Consider the following 18282-nt stretch of genomic DNA (forward strand, 5'->3'; position numbering starts at 1 on the left):
CCACAGCTCTTTAAGGTATATTAGTGTTCCATATTCTCCACCAACAACATGTATACCATGCCCATCATCATCCCCACACCACAAAAAAAACTCCATTAAAGCAAGAAAGATATGCATAATACAATCAGGTTCTATAACTCAAAGAGACTACTGGCTTATAGCCTTAGGCCATCCACAACGCTGTCTCTTATCCGTCTCTTAACCGTCTCATCTCTTAACTATTCATGGGTCCTACTGTACTTTTTACTTCATCTCTTAACTAAGAGACAACACCTACAACCCTCCATCTCTTATCCGTCTCTTAACCATCTCATTCATTAACTATTCATTCAATTTCATTTTTTTATTTTTATTTCCAACAAATTCAATTAATAAAAACACACTTCATTAAATAAAATAAAATTACAACTTAAAATTCCAAAAGAGTTAAAAACCCCATTAATAAAATCCTAAAAAAATAAAAAATACATAATTTAAATAAAAAACATATTTTTATGGTGGATTAATTTGTGGGAATAATTTGATATTTATAGAAGTGATTGGAGGCTTAAAAAAATTAAAAAAAATTAAAAATTTGCAAAAACGCCTATAAACGGCTAGTATATTTTTTGTTTTTTTTTATTTTTGAATTTTTCCTGAATTTTTAAAAAAAACATAAAAAAATATTTTTTCGAATAAAAACGACGCCCACTCGCGGGCCGGCGAGTGGGCATCACGGACGAACCGGAGCTCGCCACGTCGCCAACACGCGTGGCGAGATGTCTCGCGAGCTGTCCCTCCGGGACGGGCGTCTCTCCGAGACGGGATGGAGACGGAAGGTTGCAACGCTGTCTCTTATCCGTCTCGTCTCTCCCGGACGAGATAAGAGACGGCTAAGGGATACGTTGCGGATGGCGTACACTCTGAATTCGGATTTCATGAGACAATTCTGCATATTAATTGATAATTAGTACTCCTACAATGATAGTCATATTCTACCGGTGTGAACGCAATTAATAAATACAAAAGTATAGTACTTGGATATACATTTTGTTCGTTTATTGTTGTTTGTCATTGTGCATGCAGCCTAGTATGTCTAGGGCAATAAACCTTGCTGAGCCAATTAAATTAGGCAACGTCCCTCTCATTTTCTCTCAATACAAACCAAATGCCCTCCCTCTCTCCTTTTTATAGTCACGAGACCCTCTCTCCCTTTATCGTTATTTCATTTCTATTTCTGCGGAAAGTGATACAAAACATTCAAGCCCACTTTAATTTCTTCACCATCACTCAACTAGCCCTCAAACCTCTATCTACTTCTCTTCCATCTCAATTACCGAATTCATCCCCTCCCTTTTCATAAAATTAAATTAACTCTGTCGCTTCCATGTATGTAGACCTCACCCCACACACCCTTTTAATTACCTCTGCTTCTTCATTCATCTTCATTTAATACTACCTGTACTTTTCCTTTCTAAAAGTCTCACTCTTTCATTAATTTTTCCTTGGCTTTGTTTTTCAGGAGACCAGAAGCGAATTCGTTAGACCTCAATAATCTACCTGAAGATTATACAAGAGACGGCAAACAGACCTTAGGCGACACCTCTTCATCTGCAGGTACATATGCGATTCTAGCACCAATTAATTTTAAGGATTTTGTTTCTCAGATTGATTATTTTATGCTTTCCAAATCACTTGAGCTTCAAATTGATTTTTTGGGGTTTTGAGAAGAAAAAGAAACCCTAAAAGAGGAAATTAGGGTTTGGGGATGAAATAGGGTTAAATTAGTAAAATTGCAGGGAAAAAGAAAAGCGGCGCTGAGGAGGAAAAAGATGAAGGTGGGAAGGTGTATGAGTGCAGGTTTTGTTCCCTCAAATTCGGCAAATCTCAAGCCCTTGGGGGACACATGAATCGCCACCGCCAAGGCATGTTTTTATAGAACTCTCCGTCAATCCCTACTGAATTCTGTGTAGGAATAATTATTTAGCAGTGGTTTTGTAATTTTATTGTTTTTTGTTTGATGTTTCAGAAAGGGAGACAGAAACCCTGAACAAGGCTCGTCAGCTTGTGTTCAGTAACGATGTTGCTCCGCCTCACATAAATTATGTCTCGAGGTAACAAAACGGTTATGAATTCGAACTACTTATTTTTTAAGAAAATAAAAATCTAGACGCAATTAGAAAATTTTAAAAATAACAATAATTTATGACACAAAAGAGTCCTTAAACTAATGATAAATTAACTCAATCTTCTTTTGCTTATTTATAACGCCAACAATAGGATATTTTTTGAAGCGTTATTTAAAAATATAAATTAGCATATTTAAATGTCTTTAACGGAATTTTTTGTTGTAGTGAACGTCGCAATTAAGTTTGGGATTTAGTGAATAAAATGCTGATGCTTTAGTGAATGATTTAGCGGAGGGTTTCATCAAGCAAGCAGCAGCAGCATGGACGAAGCTTTCAGATCCATATACCCAGCTGCACCTTCTAGAATGTTCCCAACCACTCCTCCGCCGCCGCAGCCACAGTACGGATTCCCGTCGCCGCCCCACAGCGACTACTACATGCTCTCCAACTCCTGCTACGCCGCCCCTCCGCCCAATGGGAGCTTCTACACCTGCATTGGTGCCCCCGTTGCAGCTGCTCGGGGCGTCGACGGTGACTCATCGATGCACAATCAGGATCATGAGGGGCTCGGCTGGGCCCGGAGGTAGAAATCATCGTTTCATTTCAAGATGGATGGATGTGTGGATTTGCAAGGGGAGATGGAGTTTTGTATTTTGAGCGACCAAATTTCTGGATTGGAGGAGTGTGTGTGGTGTGTATTTTTCTTTAGTTTCTTTTTTCTCTCTTTTCTCTGCCTTGCAATGAATATGTTTGGTGTAGAAGAAGGTTGTTATTTGGTGGGGATAGGTATGTAGTTGGTGAAGGTGGACAACAACTTAGGTTTAAATAAAAGAAATCAAAGGTTTGTCCATGGAATAATATGATGCTATTTTGAATGTCATCCTTCTGAGAAATACTTTAATGTTATGTGATTTTATTACAACTTTATTGTTATATGGTTTGCTCTATTTTATTTTGAATGTCATCCTTCTGAAAAAATACATTAATTGACACCAATTTCGTATGTCCCTAATTAATATATTATTACAATTTCCCACATAATCCACGAGAATATTTTGTAACTTTAATCTATAAGTTCAGTTTTTCTCTTTTATTTAATTTCCTTGGTTAATTTAATCATTCTAAATTTAGTCTTTCAATAGTTCTTTGATTTAATTATGTGAAATTGATAATGAAAATATGAAAAATAAAACTGAGAGAGAATAAAATTTTTGCTTAAATTTTATGAAATTTATGAGATTGACTTTATAATTTCATCTTAGTTGGAGCAATTTTTTTACACGGAAGTTACAAAATGAGTGCTTAGAGATTAAGCGGAGAGAGAATAAAGTTTTTGTCAAAATAAGAAATGACTCAATTATCTTAAGACGATTTAAAAAGAAACGCGACTCAATTACCATGAGACGAACGAAGTTTACAATGAAGCCCCTCCTAACTATATTTTCTGAGTCCGCCACTGAATAAGAGGTATATATTGTGCATTTGGATATTTACCATTTCGGGGTAAATTTAAAATTTGTAACAACAAGCTCTATTATATGTGGACTGCTTTTATTTTACATATTATAAAAATTCTTATTGAATTAATGCCGGATGTGGTTTGGAATTCATCATTGCATGCAAAGCTACTTTATTTTCAAAGTAATTGCCATTCCTGAAATGGTAAGAGTATGTTGTAGCTATTTAAATTGCGATAAATGGGACTGAATTCAGAAAATAATAGTATCAAGTTTTTAATATTTCAAACGCGATTAAGATTAAATTATGTAATGTTTCTTATTCAAAGTATTTACATTCTCAAGATTAAATAGTGAGTATATATAAGTATCATAAAAATCAAATGACTACTCGTTTAAAAGTAAACTAGAGATTTGCTGAAAGGTAGTAGTAGTATACATCTTCTCATTAAATATGAAATATTTGTTTTTTGACATGAAATTTTATGTAAGATTGTTTTGTGAGTTAATAAAACTAGAGAATAAATTAAGAGAGAAGAACAAGTAAAGATGATGTTGTTTTTATTTTAGAAAACATTTTATTTTTAACAGGACAATTCAAAAAGAAAAAAGTTTCATTTTTAATGGGACAAAATAAGTACTCCCTCCATCCCACTCTTAAGTGAACATTTCTAATTCGGCACAAGATTTTATTTAGTGTATTTTGTGAGTAAGGTAGAAAAAATAAAGTAAGAGAGAGGGAAAAAGTAGATAGAGTGATGTTTCTTTATATAGAAATGTGTCATTTAGAGTGAGACATTCCAAAAAGGAAAATGTGTCACTTAAAGTGGGATGAAGGGAATATAATTATTTTGTACTCCCTCCGTACCTAAAAATTTGTCACTTATTTCCTTTTTCGTCCGTCCCTAAAATAATATCACATTTCACTTTCACCTTTTTCTTTCTAGTAGTGGACCGCTCACTCATTCTTACTCGTATTTTATTATAAAACTATGTAAAAATAGAATCCACGTACCACTAACTTTTCCAATTTATTTTTTATTATATTATTTAAAACTCGCCACCAGTAGCCACGGAAGAAAGTAAAATTTAGGTAGGGATGAATAGTTGTTGTGCATAAAATCTAGTAGTAGTACAAATCTAGTTGTAAAATTCGGCGTAAAGCTGCATATGAAATTGAGGTACATAGAAGTGCAAAAACAAAGAAGTATAATTGGCAGGTCAACTCAGTTTCAGTGTACAGGCTAAAAGCATTCATAATGGGGCACCTATAACATTCTATCCTTCTACCATTTCACTTGGAGTGGGACGCCCTAAAGTCCTTCATATAAGTTTCACTACTATTTTGTTAATTAATTTTATGTTTTCAAATATGTCAATACAAAATAAAAAAAAAGTACCACGATTAATTAAAAAAAGGCAAATCCAACATTACTTAAAAAAAAAGGTTACAAGAGTTAGAAATAAAAAATAAGTTCACTACTCTACATCATTCCCAACTTGCGGCGCAGATCATTGATCATCCACTTGAGGTATTAGGCTTCGACCGGGTCATCGCACTGCTTGAGGGTGTGGTGCGTGTCTAACAACGTCCTCCGGTTGGCGGCCGCCACCAACTCTGCGTAGGCATGTCCCGCAGCCGAAGTTGGGGCCGGGGTCGGGGTCGCGATCGGGGTCGGGGTCAGGGTCGGGGCCGAGGCCGAGGCCTGTGAGGATGTCGCCTTCGCCTTGCCCTTGTTCTTGGCAGCCTTGCTGCCAATGGGATGCCGAGAGGACATCGGTGTGCCGGAACTATCATCCTCGCACATCGACTGGTTGAGGTCCATCGAATATGCGCCGCTTTCGCTGCTCGTATAATCACCGGCGGCAGTGTTCTTCGTCCTCTTCGCCGCTACCCTAAATAGATCTACTATTCGTTAGGTTATGCTGCTTGTCGCTTTGTCCATTTTTCTGTGCCCTAATCATGCATGCTCGGACAACTTTTACACTAATTTTGAATTGGCTTTTGACGTACAACAAATTTCTTCCTAATGGATATTCTTAAATATATTCATTATCGGTGTGAGCTAGAATGTACATTGTTAGGATTCGCACACACAAGGCTTTCACACACTCAATAAGATCACACACACACTCACTGTTGTATGAGATCACACAATGCAGAAAACACACACACTCACACTTTGAGTATTGAAGATGATAAACTCGGAGAGAAAACTGGAAAACTCTTTATTGATTAAACTCTTCTCTACACTACATACACGGTGAGCTATTTAAAGCTCTATAATCAAGTAGCAACTGCTACTAACTAACTACAAGAAGAATCAAGAAAGCAAGAAGAATAACCGCTACATCTCAGCTAACTAACTGCTGCTCCAACGGCTAGTTCGGCTAGGTTGCTTCTACCTTCTCGGTTCAAGACCGAACTCCTTCCTCGGTTCAAGACCGAACTCCTTCCTCGGCTTACAACCGAACTCCTTCTCGGCTTACAACCGAACTCTTCCTTCTCGGCTCGGCTTACAACCGAACTCTTCCTTCTCGGCTCATTCCAGCTCAACGCCGAGCTTCCTTACCGAGCTTCCTTACCGAGCTTCCTTACCGCTGAGCTTACCGACTTCTGCCTTCTTCTTCTCGGCTAGTTCCAGGCTAGTTCCAGCTCGGTAAGCCGAGCTTACCGAACTCCTTTCTAGCCGAGCTTCTTCCAACTGAAATGAGCACTCCATTATTACAATTCTCCACCTGAGGGCTCATCTCAGTTCTTGCACAAACATTGATCAATTTCTTGCAATGATCAAACTTGTCTCTACCTAGAGACTTTGTTAGCATGTCAGCCGGATTGTGCAAGGTGTTAATCTTAATCACCTTCACTCTCCCCTTTTCAATCTCATCTCTAATGAAATGCAACTTTATGTCTATGTGCTTGCTCCTTTCATGAAAACCCGGATGTTTAGCCAAGCACATAGCTGAGCTGCTGTCACAATGAATCACCATTGTCTTTTGGTCAAAACCAAAATCAGAAATCACTCCCTGAATCCAAAAACTCTCCTGTACAGCTGCAGTGAGAGCTATATACTCTGATTCTGTTGTTGAGAGAGCAACAACACTTTGCAACCCTGACTTCCAGCTGATTACAGTTCCAAACATGGTGAAAAGATAACCTGTTTGGGACTTTCTGTTGTCCAGGTTTGCAGCATAGTCTGCATCACAATAGCCCTGCACAACCTCCTCAGATTCACCTTCCCAGCCATTGAACACAATCCCCCAGTCCTTAGTTGACTTCATGTACCTCAATATCCACTTAAGAGCATTCCAATGCTCCTTCCCCGGGTCTGCCATGTATCTGCTAGTCACTGAGATAGCATGAGCCAAATCTGGTCTTGTACAAATCATAGTGTACATAACACTTCCAATCACACTAGCATAAGGGATAGCCTCCATCTCATCAGCCTCTTGCTTAGTTTTAGGGGCTTGTTCCTTTGATAGCTTAAAGCTCTGGGACAGAGGAGTTGATGCAGCTTTTGCATTTTCCATTTTGAATCTCTGCAAAACTTTCTCAATATAGTCAGTTTGCAGCATCCACAGCTTCTTGCAGCCTCTATCTCTCTGAATATGTATGCCTAGGATCTTCCTTGACTCTCCTAGATCCTTCATTTCAAAGCTTGACTTCAGATCTTGTTTAACTTTCTGAATTTCTGTCATAGAAGGCCCTGCAAGTAGCATATCATCCACATAGAGTAATAGGTAGGCAACGGGAGTCCTGCCTGCCTTCTTGATGTAGATGCAATCATCATATTCTGACTTGGAGAAGCCAATCTTCTTCATCTGTGCATCAAACTTCTTATTCCACTGTCTAGGACTTTGCTTAAGTCCATAAAGACTTTTCTGTAACAGGCACACCTTGCCTTCTTCTCCAATCTTCACATAGCCCTCTGGCTGTTCCATGAAGATAGTTTCCTCTAGATCTCCATTGAGGAAGGCTGTCTTCACATCAAGCTGTTGTAGCTCCCAGTCAAGCTGATTCACCACAGCCAATAGAATCCTAATCGAAGTGTGCTTCACAACAGGTGCAAACACTTCATTGAAATCGATTCCCTCCTGCTGTGTAAAGCCTCTAGCCACCAGCCTTGCCTTGAACCTGATTCTGTCTTTATCAGTGGTTTCTACCTTCTTTTTAAACAACCACTTGCAACTGATCAGCTTCCTCTCCTTTCCATCTGTATTCAGCTTGGATTTGTCCACCAAAATCCATGTTTTGTTCTTGAGTAAAGACTCTATTTCCTCATTCATGGCTTCAATCCATCTTTCTCTATCTTTACTCTGCATAGCTTCTTTATATGTGAGTGGATCTGCACCATCAATACCTTCAGCTGCACACAGAGCATAATACACAACATCAGAGAACTTTGTTGGTGGCTTTGTTTCTCTTCTAACTCTGTCCCTTGCAAGCTGATAGTCTCTGATAGAGTCTGATATAGACTCACCAGCCTGGTTGCCCTGAGTTGGAGCCTCTTCTTTATCTGAATCAGACTCACTCCCTGAGTCAATAACTCCACCTGCTCCTAGGCCAACCCCCACAGGCTCCACCTTGAAGAAATCACCCTCATCTTCACTGGAGTCCAGCTTATCTTTCAGGTATGGCATCTGATCCTCCAAGAACACCACATCCCTACTCACCAAGACCTTCTGCTTACCGGGCTCAATACACCAGAGCCTATACCCCTTAACACCCCTCCCCAGCAAGATACATTTCAGAGCCCTAGCTTCAAGCTTACTTTGCCTAGCATGAGCATAGGCCACACACCCAAACACCTTGTATTTTGAGTAGTCACTATGAGCTCCATACCACATGTAATCAGGAGTTTCAGATTTCAGGGCAGTAGATGGGCATTTATTGATGAGATAGGCTGCTGTATACACAGCCTCACCCCAGAATCTGCTGCTCAAACCAGACCCAAGAAGTAGGCACCTCACCCTCTCTAGGATTGTCCTATTCATCCTTTCCACAACACCATTTTGCTGAGGATTACCAGGAACAGTCCGGTGCCTCTTCATACCCTTCTCTTTACAAAACAGATCAAACTCAGCAGACAAGAACTCTAGGCCATTGTCTGTCCTTAAGCATTTAACACTTCTACCCTTCTCTAGCTCAACCTCCTTACACCATATCTTGAACTTTGTGAGTGTTTCAGATTTTTCTTTAAGAATATATACCCACAACTTTCTTGTATAGTCATCAATGATAGCTAGATAATACTTTCCTCCACCAATTGAACACACCGGTGAAGGCCCCCAAAGATCACTATGTATGTAGTCTAAAGGGGCTGTAGAAGAGTGAATACCTGTAGGATAGGGTGCCTTCTTAGCCTTTCCAAGTATACATTGCTCACAGGGGTCCATCTTGTTGAAATCTCCAGAGATCAGACCCTTCTTGATGAGTTCTTTCAAGCTTCCTTCGGCTGGGTGGCCCAATCTCTTGTGCCATAGCATTATGGAATCATCTGACACTGCATTGCTTTCTCCATCAACAGCCTTAGCCTTCAGATAATAGAGAATATGCTCTCTGTCAGCCTCCATCATCACTGCATCTCCAGATTTCACAAACAATTTTCCTTGACTCATCAATATGGTGAACCCTTTCTGTTCCAGCATTCCCAATGAGATGAGGTTCCTCTTTACTTCTGGAATATACCTCACCCCAGTTAGGATCTTTATAGAGCCATCTTGTAGGCTTAGCTTTACCTTCCCTATTCCTTTGATCTGACAAATGTGATTATTACCAAGAACAACCGTACCCGATGCTTCTTGAAGATCATGAAACCAGCTTCTATTTGGGCACATATGGAAGCTGCACCCCGAGTCCATTATCCACCTATGACTGACCCCACTATCACTGATATTCATGAGTTGAGCCGGGGGATCAGCACTCTCCACACAATCAGATTGATTGTGTCCCTCAGAGGCCATCTTTCTCTTCCATGCATGACAATCTTTCTTCAAATGTCCAGGTTTCTTGCACCAATAGCAAGCTCTGGTTTCCTTCTGAGCATCAGAACTTGAGGGTTTAGGGCCCTCAAACTTCTTCTTGAAGTTCTGCTTCTTGAACTTCTTCACATTCAAGGCCTCTGCAGCTTGAACATTGGAGCTTACAGAGCCTCTGTTGGCTGTCTTCTGGAGTTCTTTGGCCATCAAGGCTGAATAGACTTCTGCATAGGTGATAGGTTTATCTCTTCCATAGATAATTGCATCACTTAGCTGGTCATACGAGCTAGGCAAGGCATTCAATGTGAGAATGGCCTTATCCTCATCTGAGATCTTGACATCAACAGATCCCAGGTCATCAATGATCTTGTTGAACTCCTCTAGCTGCTCAATTATGGACCTATCTCCAGAAAAACTATAGGCATACAGCCTCTTCTTGAGATACAGCCGGTTAGCCAAGGATTTGGCCAAGTAAACTTCATCTAACTTGTCCAAGATCTCCACCGCAGTCTTGGCTTCTTGAACTTCCCTCAAGACCTTATCTCCAAGGCACAGAATCACTGCAGAATGTGCCTTGAGCTGCATTTCCTCCATCTTTGCCTGAGCTTTTTCATCAAGCACTGGAGCCTTTCCTTTCTCCTCTGGTTTTGCAAGAACTGCCGCCAAGCCTTGTTGAATTAAAACCGCCTTCATCTTCATCTTCCACAGGCCATAATCATTCTTGCCTGTGAACTTTTCTGCATCAAGCCTTGCTGCCATCTCTGAAACCGTTTGATCCTCTGCAAATCAGCTTCAATATCCCTTTCCCACAGACGGCGCCACTTGTTAGGATTCGCACACACAAGGCTTTCACACACTCAATAAGATCACACACACACTCACTGTTGTATGAGATCACACAATGCAGAAAACACACACACTCACACTTTGAGTATTGAAGATGATAAACTTGGAGAGAAAACTGGAAAACTCTTTATTGATTAAACTCTTCTCTACACTACATACACGGTGAGCTATTTAAAGCTCTATAATCAAGTAGCAACTGCTACTAACTAACTACAAGAAGAATCAAGAAAGCAAGAAGAATAACCGCTACATCTCAGCTAACTAACTGCTGCTCCAACGGCTAGTTCGGCTAGGTTGCTTCTACCTTCTCGGTTCAAGACCGAACTCCTTCCTCGGTTCAAGACCGAACTCCTTCCTCGGCTTACAACCGAACTCCTTCTCGGCTTACAACCGAACTCTTCCTTCTCGGCTCGGCTTACAACCGAACTCTTCCTTCTCGGCTCATTCCAGCTCAACGCCGAGCTTCCTTACCGAGCTTCCTTACCGCTGAGCTTACCGACTTCTGCCTTCTTCTTCTCGGCTAGTTCCAGGCTAGTTCCAGCTCGGTAAGCCGAGCTTACCGAACTCCTTTCTAGCCGAGCTTCTTCCAACTGAAATGAGCACTCCATTATTACATACATCATATTTCCGCACGTGAGACATACAAAAACAAGAGATTCATTATTGAGTTTGGTCCGCTCTAATATCATGAGTCACTCACTCTTTTAAAATACCTCATAAGATAGGAGGATTTTCCATACTAATATAGATGAGACACGGTCATTACCAAGTCGATGTGAGACAAGATTTTAAGATGTTTTTAACAACACTTATGCACCACCAAACATGTAATTAAAACTTGTGACTTTTAATTTAATTAACTATAAATTTGGGCGAATTATGCTATTTTTCACAAACTTTGAAAGTGATCGTAAAAATCATAAACTTTAAGATTGGTGTCAATCTCTTACAGCGAGTTATTCTTTAAACCCGACAAATCTATGAAGTAAATTTTATCATATCAAACGGATATTCAACATCCAATTCAAGAATTAGCGACGACGTTTCATGTATAATTTAGAAGCTACATAGATTTCATGGCTAGCAAGTAATATCAAAATCTGAAGAAAAAAAATTCTATTTAGACCGGGTTGGGATAATTGCATACTTACAAAAGTTTGTGATTTTAAGACTGCTTTCTAACTTTGTGAAAAATATTAGAATTAGTCCAAAGTTCATGCTTTTTAAAACCAATAACCTTATATAAACATACACATATTTTTAGCAATATTGATAGACATCAATAAAGAAATTGTACAGTTATAATTAGGTTATGTTTGATTCTAGAAATACAAGGTAGCGGTTTCATAAGATTCATCCCCTATATAAGATGAAGAATGCAACTACAAGATTCGATGTATGCCCATTTTGTACCTAATGATTTGTATTCGGAAATCGTTGCACATGTGTTGAGCTTGTCCATAAAAATATCTTGTTTGGCAACAACCATATGTATCTTTTTTCTATTTATTTCTTTAACTTCCAAGCTCTTGAAACAATTTCTATGCCCCCTTTAAAATAAGCTTATCCCTCTTCCTATACTTCCTCCGTCCACCAACAATAGTCTCATTTTATCATTTCGAAATAAACACAAAAAATAGTCTCATTTCTAAAAATAGAAAGTTTATCTCTCATATTTTACCTACTTTTTCTTCTATATACTTTATTTAATTTTTTTTATATCTCTCTTATTTTACGTACGTTTTTCTTCTCTCTTATTTTACTAATTTCTTATTAAAACTCATGTCGTCTACAAATTTGACTATATTTTATAGATGGAGGGAGTATATTTCAAGAATGGATCTACTCTTAAACTCCAAGAAAACCAGAGAGCAGTAGACGTTGCTCTTTCTCTCTCTCTAGGAATCTCGAGAATTAATGGGTGAAAGGAACAAGACCTGAAATTTGAAGAGGTTTTACGGTTGTGGTATATTTTTCAGCATGATTTATATGAGAGCTATGAAAAGTAGGCTAATTAGACCCTATGCTTGTATATGTATATATGTATAATAGATTTAGCTTACAAAGATGCGTTGCATATTTTAGACATGTTTAAAGCTGCAACATCATGTACCCTAATTTTTCTCCATTTGTTTCTCCTCTTTATTGTGATCAATATCAACCCATAATTGTACCTCTCTGTTTAGCCAAAACCAATGGCACTTTATCAACCAGAATAAGTATACCTATTGTATCTAATTTTGGCACTATTCTGTCTTACTCTCAATCCTTCATCAAAATGATGTTTTATAATCTGATGTACAGCCAAACTGTGTACTAGTTTTGTCTTCTAGATTTCATTGCAAACAGCACACTTTTTTATTGCTTTTCTTTATTAATTCCTTCTACACACTTTTTTCCATATGTAAGGTTTAAAAAAAATAGTAATACAGGGGTTTTTGAGTTGCTGCAGCAGCAACCCCAATTAGGTTTATTCAATATTCAATTAGAATTTATTAATCTACAATTAGAGTTTATTAATTCTCGATGACGATACCTTTGCTACTCTTGTCAATTAATTTAACATTTTCTAATCTCTGTTTTAGGTGGTTTAGTTGAAGGAATTTATCCATAGTGATACTCCGAGGTGATGCAACATTCAGCTTATTGTAAACAATGAATGAGCTTATGAGCGATCAGGGAAACCCTAATTTCTTGAAAATGTAAATAATCTTGTTAGTAAGAAATGGCATTCAAAATAAAGATACTCGCTTTATAAGCAGCTAGAATACCCCGAGGACCGAAAGGGATACATAACAAAAACTAGAAAATTAATTAAAAACAAGTCCGAAAAAGTAGTGATTAAATTGTCATTTTCGTCCCATAAACGATGTCGCGTACGTGGCTGAAATCCAGCATACATCATAGGCATAGCATAGCAATTACTCCCTCCGTCCATGATTTAAACTCTCACGTTGACCCGATAAGGTTTAAGAGGAAAGTGGGTTGAAAAACTTAGTGAAATGCGAATACCACTTTATATATATTAGAATGTGAGTGTAATGAGTTAGTGGAAAGTAGATTCTACTTAGGACAGACAATTTACGACACGACATGAATCCACACAAAATTAATGAGTTTGGGTCAAAGCTTATTGGGTTCGTGTCCTTATCGGTTCGACCCGTTAAGAACACGGAAATTTGATGTCGTGTTCGTGTTACCCGTTAAGAAATAATATTATAATATTATTAATTTTTAGTATTTTAAATATGATATTTTTTTGTTGGATTTTCTTGGATTTTGTTTCTATGAATCTATTGATGTTATTGTTCATCAAATCAGATTGTGTAATCAGATCTTAGGTTTTTAATTAGACCCTTAATGATCAGATTCAAGGTTCCGTAACTTTTGTTAATCAAGAACAGATGTTATCAGGTTCTAATCGTGTTATCAGGTTCTAATCGTGTTATCAGGTCGCGTTGTTATAGTGTCGTGTCATGTTTGTGTTGTTATCGTGTCGTGTTGATCCAAGGTGGTTCGTGTCATTAATGGGTTCGTGTCGGGTTCGTGTCATGTTCAGGTTTGAGGGTAGCAGGTCGGGTTCGTGTTCGGGTTTGGAGTTTTCTTAACATGTCGTGTTCGTGTTTGTTCTTATTGGGTCGGGTCGTTAACAGGTTGTCCCGATAACGACCCAACACGCACGATTTGTCACCCCTCTACTTACCAAAAATGAAAAAAGTAAATGTGGATAGAATTTTATGGAAGGACCAAAATGGCAAATGTGGACATTATTTTGACATCAGTCATCTACTATTGCAGGAACAATTAAACTATATGTTGTTTTCTTTAAACAAATTTTTCAAGAAAAAATATATTGGTAAACTGATAAATGGATTTACCCCATAATTTTGATTAAAAAAATAGAACAATCATGGAGAATCAATGTTGAGTATATATGAGAAACCTTGACTTATTAAAAAAAAAGTTACACTTGTGATATGTTGTTTTTGCATGATGGGTGATGTGCGTTTGTAGATAATGTAATGAATTTTGGGTGAAACAGACGTATGCTTTAAGGTGAAAGAAAGGCATGAGAGTGTGTAATAAATTGGAAGCATGCCTGTGTTTGTCATTCATTGCAGCAGCTGCACAAATCCAATAACCTAGAGCACTACGTACTCCTATCTTTCCAATTCCGATTTCGTCCGTGATGTTTTCTACTTTAGCTCCCCTATTTTTCCATTACAACAACTCAACTATTGGGACTTTGGTCTTAAATTTTGATATTCATTATTTTTGGTTTTCTTTAGTGTCAAATAAAAGAATATAATATCGATAGAATTGATTTGAAGTTTAACAAAGACGTTTTCCTAAACAAAAAATTACTTTAATTTACTATACCAATTGATAAATTAAGATAAATGTAGAAGACTTTAAAATAGTATATATGGGGTTTACAATCTCTTAAAAGATTCAACATTTAAAATTAGAAGGTTTGTATAATATATAGTCTTGGATCTGTAACAAGAAGAATCCACTCATGACTACTAAATGTACGTCCGCATGACTAAACCCTAAATTTCCTTATCTCTCAACAGAAACCCTAGATGTCCAAAATATGTCTAAATTATTCATTGATTAATTATTTGAAAATGAAAACAACCCTTTAAATAGTGTTGCACAATAATATAAATTCAAAATGAAAACAACCTTCTCTTGTGGCACTGTTGTGGGTTTTGGCTTACGAGGGGATGATTGGTCTGTTACTTTGGTGGGGCTGCTTTTTTAGGTTGATTTTTTCGCTTGTTTTTGGATCCCTTTTCTGAGAGGTAGGGGGTTTTGTTTTTTTGTTAGTGGCTTTGCCTTTTTGTAGCTCGCCGTTCTGTGGCTTGAGCGTTTGTTTTTCATCAAAAAAAAATTTATAGAGCCCAAATCAACTACTAATATTATCAAACACTATAGAGCCTAATTGACCCAACTTTTTTGTTTTCAACTACAGGTCCCCACTTTCCTATTTCAAATAATTACTTCTTGGTTTCCCTATCCTTGGTCGATGTTAGAGTATTTTATAACTTGTAAATGGGCCTTTGACAATTGCAAAAGGTTTAAGCCGGCCCCTATTATATATGAATTGGGTCCTCTTAATCTTGGGTTGGATGGATTAAGTAGAAAGAGAGCTAGCAAGGCCCAGAGTAGTAGCCTGGCCTGAGACTACGTAGTAGAATAGGCCCATAATCGGAAATTGAACATAAATTATCCGAGCTCAATAAAATCCATGTAATTTTGCTAATTCTAGGATTCTTTTATCATATGATGCACGAATTTTTGGGATTCTAATATTATGGATAAACTATATGCTCTCTTCGTTCTACGTAGATATATAGCTCACTTTTAATTTTCACACATATTAAGAAAAATATATTTGATGTAATTTAGAAAATACTCCATATGTCCCACTAAATTTCTGCAATATATTTTATGTAATTTAGGGCTACTTTATTTGTCAACCGAACCGATTGAACCATTGACCATTTGATTAGTTATGGTTAAGTATCATGTTACTTGACTACAACTCTAGCTAGCTTGAGTTTACAAAGCTGTATTTTAGTAAGTAATATTCTAGAAATTTTCGTCTTCAACATCGTCATGTCGAAATATACTTAGTACGTTACCGGTGAAACCGATTTAAATAGTTTTGGTGAAATATAATCCATACGTCATACCTCAAATCATACCAAAACTCACATTATCATTCCTCTTTAATTATGTAACAAACCAGAATGCCAACAACTTAATTATACCCCAAATTAAATATCAGATTATATCAGTAATATTTATTTATTTTTCATCATTTTTAATTATTGAAAATTACTTACTTATTAATACCGAAAACAATATTAATGAAATATAAAAAATTATATAATTTATAAATACTTAAAGTTACATAATTCATATTTTAATGTTCGAATTATATAATTTTGTGTCGGGTTCAGAGTGGCCTCTCAATCATTAAAATAGTAGATTTATATATAATATTCCAAGTATAACACAGATGCAGGCATATCATTATTTAAACAATAGTACTATTATTTTTGGTGTTTGAAGATTAGTTAGCCTGCAAGTATGCGATTTAGAGTTGCTGCTAGTCGAATCCCAGCTTGAGCTATTCGCATTTCTACAATAGGCAATCGCGTCTTGAAGTATTCATCTGCAATATCGTGAAAAAATCAATCAAAAAAACAATTACTACAATATAATACAACTTAGTATTTTGCTAAAATTAATGAGTAAACCTCCAAGTACTGAACCAATTTGCACTCCCTTATAAGCCCACTCACAAGCTGCTTTGATGCTCTCTGTTGCATACCTGAAATCCACACATTATTAGACTTCTTGATTCTGATTTTTTTTTTCAATCTTCAACTTCTTAGTCTTTTTCTAAACCTACACATTTGGACATGTTACTGTCTTGCAAGCCTCCTATCTTTTCACTTGCTTTGCCCACAGCCCCTATTTAAGATCCCAGAAATTATAAAAATCATTAATGTAGAGCAATAAAATATACATGTGACTTATGTAAATGTGGATTTACATTTATTTTCTGTTGAATTTGGTTGATGAACCCATCTAGAGTTGTAGCATATGCTCCTTTTCCCTGTGCACTTGTTATTATATCAGTATCCCATACCTGTTAGTGCAAATAACCAACAAAAAAGCTGAGATTTAGACCATGAAATTAAAATCAAAGTTAGCTCACATGATGTAGCTCTGAGGCTCTGTTGAACCATCGCACGTTGATGCTGTTACCTCCTTTGTCCGAGGTAAATCCCGTGTGTAACGGCTGCTGCAAATATTTCATCATTTTTATACCAAAAAAAATTCAGAATTTGATATGTTAATGTAATTCCTTTACCTGATGAATGTCTCCTATAAAATGTGACAGGAAGAGCAACGCCTCTGTTAGATTATCTAATTTAATTATGTTTACAACAATTAGATATGGAACATATAATTAAAAAGAATTACTTTATAATATTAGAATGCATCATTTACATTGGGGCGTTTTCTTAAGGTTTAGTTGTGTAGTATAATTGTTGATTGCTCCTTCCAAACAATTGCCATTCACTCCACCTCTATCTTTGCAATCCCCTGCAATTTCATTTTATTTTATTATCTTTATTTTAAATCAGGCAACCTCAAAAAAAAACAAAAAGGTAGTAGTAACTGGCATATGAGTAGGAGCAGAGGCGTTCAGGGGTGTTGATGAAGTGTAGTGACGACGACCACCGGTAGCGAAACTTCACTGTGTCGGCCCACGGGCACAACGCCCCAAAATCGCCGTTTATTGGTAGCAGTTTTTGAAGTGCTGCTAATGCTGGTTTGGTAAGCCTCGCCTGTTTCATATGTTATTGTTACAATGTGTGATTCTAAGAATTGAGAGGCGAAATGTGAGGACGAACCTGCGCGATTCGGCATATGGCTGTATGGCCTTCAAAGCCCCAACCATATGCAAATGGAGTTGCAAGTGTGAGTGAGAATGAGATCAATAGTATATGAAAAAGTTTCCTATTTTCCATGGTTGAATATTGCATGTGATATATCAGTGTGTGTATGTATGTGGTTGTGTTTATAAGGATGTAGTAATGTGCTCTACAATATGGTCTAAGGAAAGGTTGAGTAACTTTTTGGCTACTTAGTTAGATAAATGAAAAAGTATTTTTGCCAATATTTTATGTGAGGGAATATTTCAGTTATACTTCGAGCTCAATAATGAAGCTAAAAGAAATTGACTTCAGGAGATTTCGATAAATGTTGGCAACTGATTTAGGTTTTTGGATGATTGGGTTTTAGCCTTTTTGATCCTTATTAAATTTTATTTGCACTTTTAATTTCTGGATATATAGTAATGGAGA

General features: G+C 37.3%; 1 protein-coding gene and 1 pseudogene across 1 annotated transcript; one reads left to right on the top strand and one right to left on the bottom strand.

The window, feature by feature from the left end:
• The first annotated feature begins 1204 nt into the window (after positions 1-1204).
• LOC121758310 (zinc finger protein JAGGED) lies at positions 1205-2992 on the top strand. The gene is made up of 5 exons (XM_042153729.1): positions 1205-1368; positions 1502-1596; positions 1779-1904; positions 2009-2093; positions 2398-2992. Coding segments are annotated over exons 1-5 (606 nt in total). The 5' UTR covers positions 1205-1366; the 3' UTR covers positions 2696-2992.
• A 13487-nt stretch (positions 2993-16479) lies between these two features.
• LOC121757534 lies at positions 16480-17946 on the bottom strand (annotated as a pseudogene).
• Between the last annotated feature and the right edge of the window lie 336 nt (positions 17947-18282).

Source organism: Salvia splendens, chromosome 12 (assembly GCF_004379255.2).
Source record: "Salvia splendens isolate huo1 chromosome 12, SspV2, whole genome shotgun sequence".
Lineage (NCBI taxonomy): Eukaryota > Viridiplantae > Streptophyta > Magnoliopsida > Lamiales > Lamiaceae > Salvia > Salvia splendens.

Excerpts from the sequence above, each read along its gene's own strand:
- LOC121758310 (XM_042153729.1), top strand. Across the intron at positions 1,597-1,778 it reads CGACACCTCTTCATCTGCAG|GGAAAAAGAAAAGCGGCGCT; the intron begins GTACATATGCGA and ends GTAAAATTGCAG. Across the intron at positions 2,094-2,397 it reads CACATAAATTATGTCTCGAG|CGGAGGGTTTCATCAAGCAA; the intron begins GTAACAAAACGG and ends TGAATGATTTAG.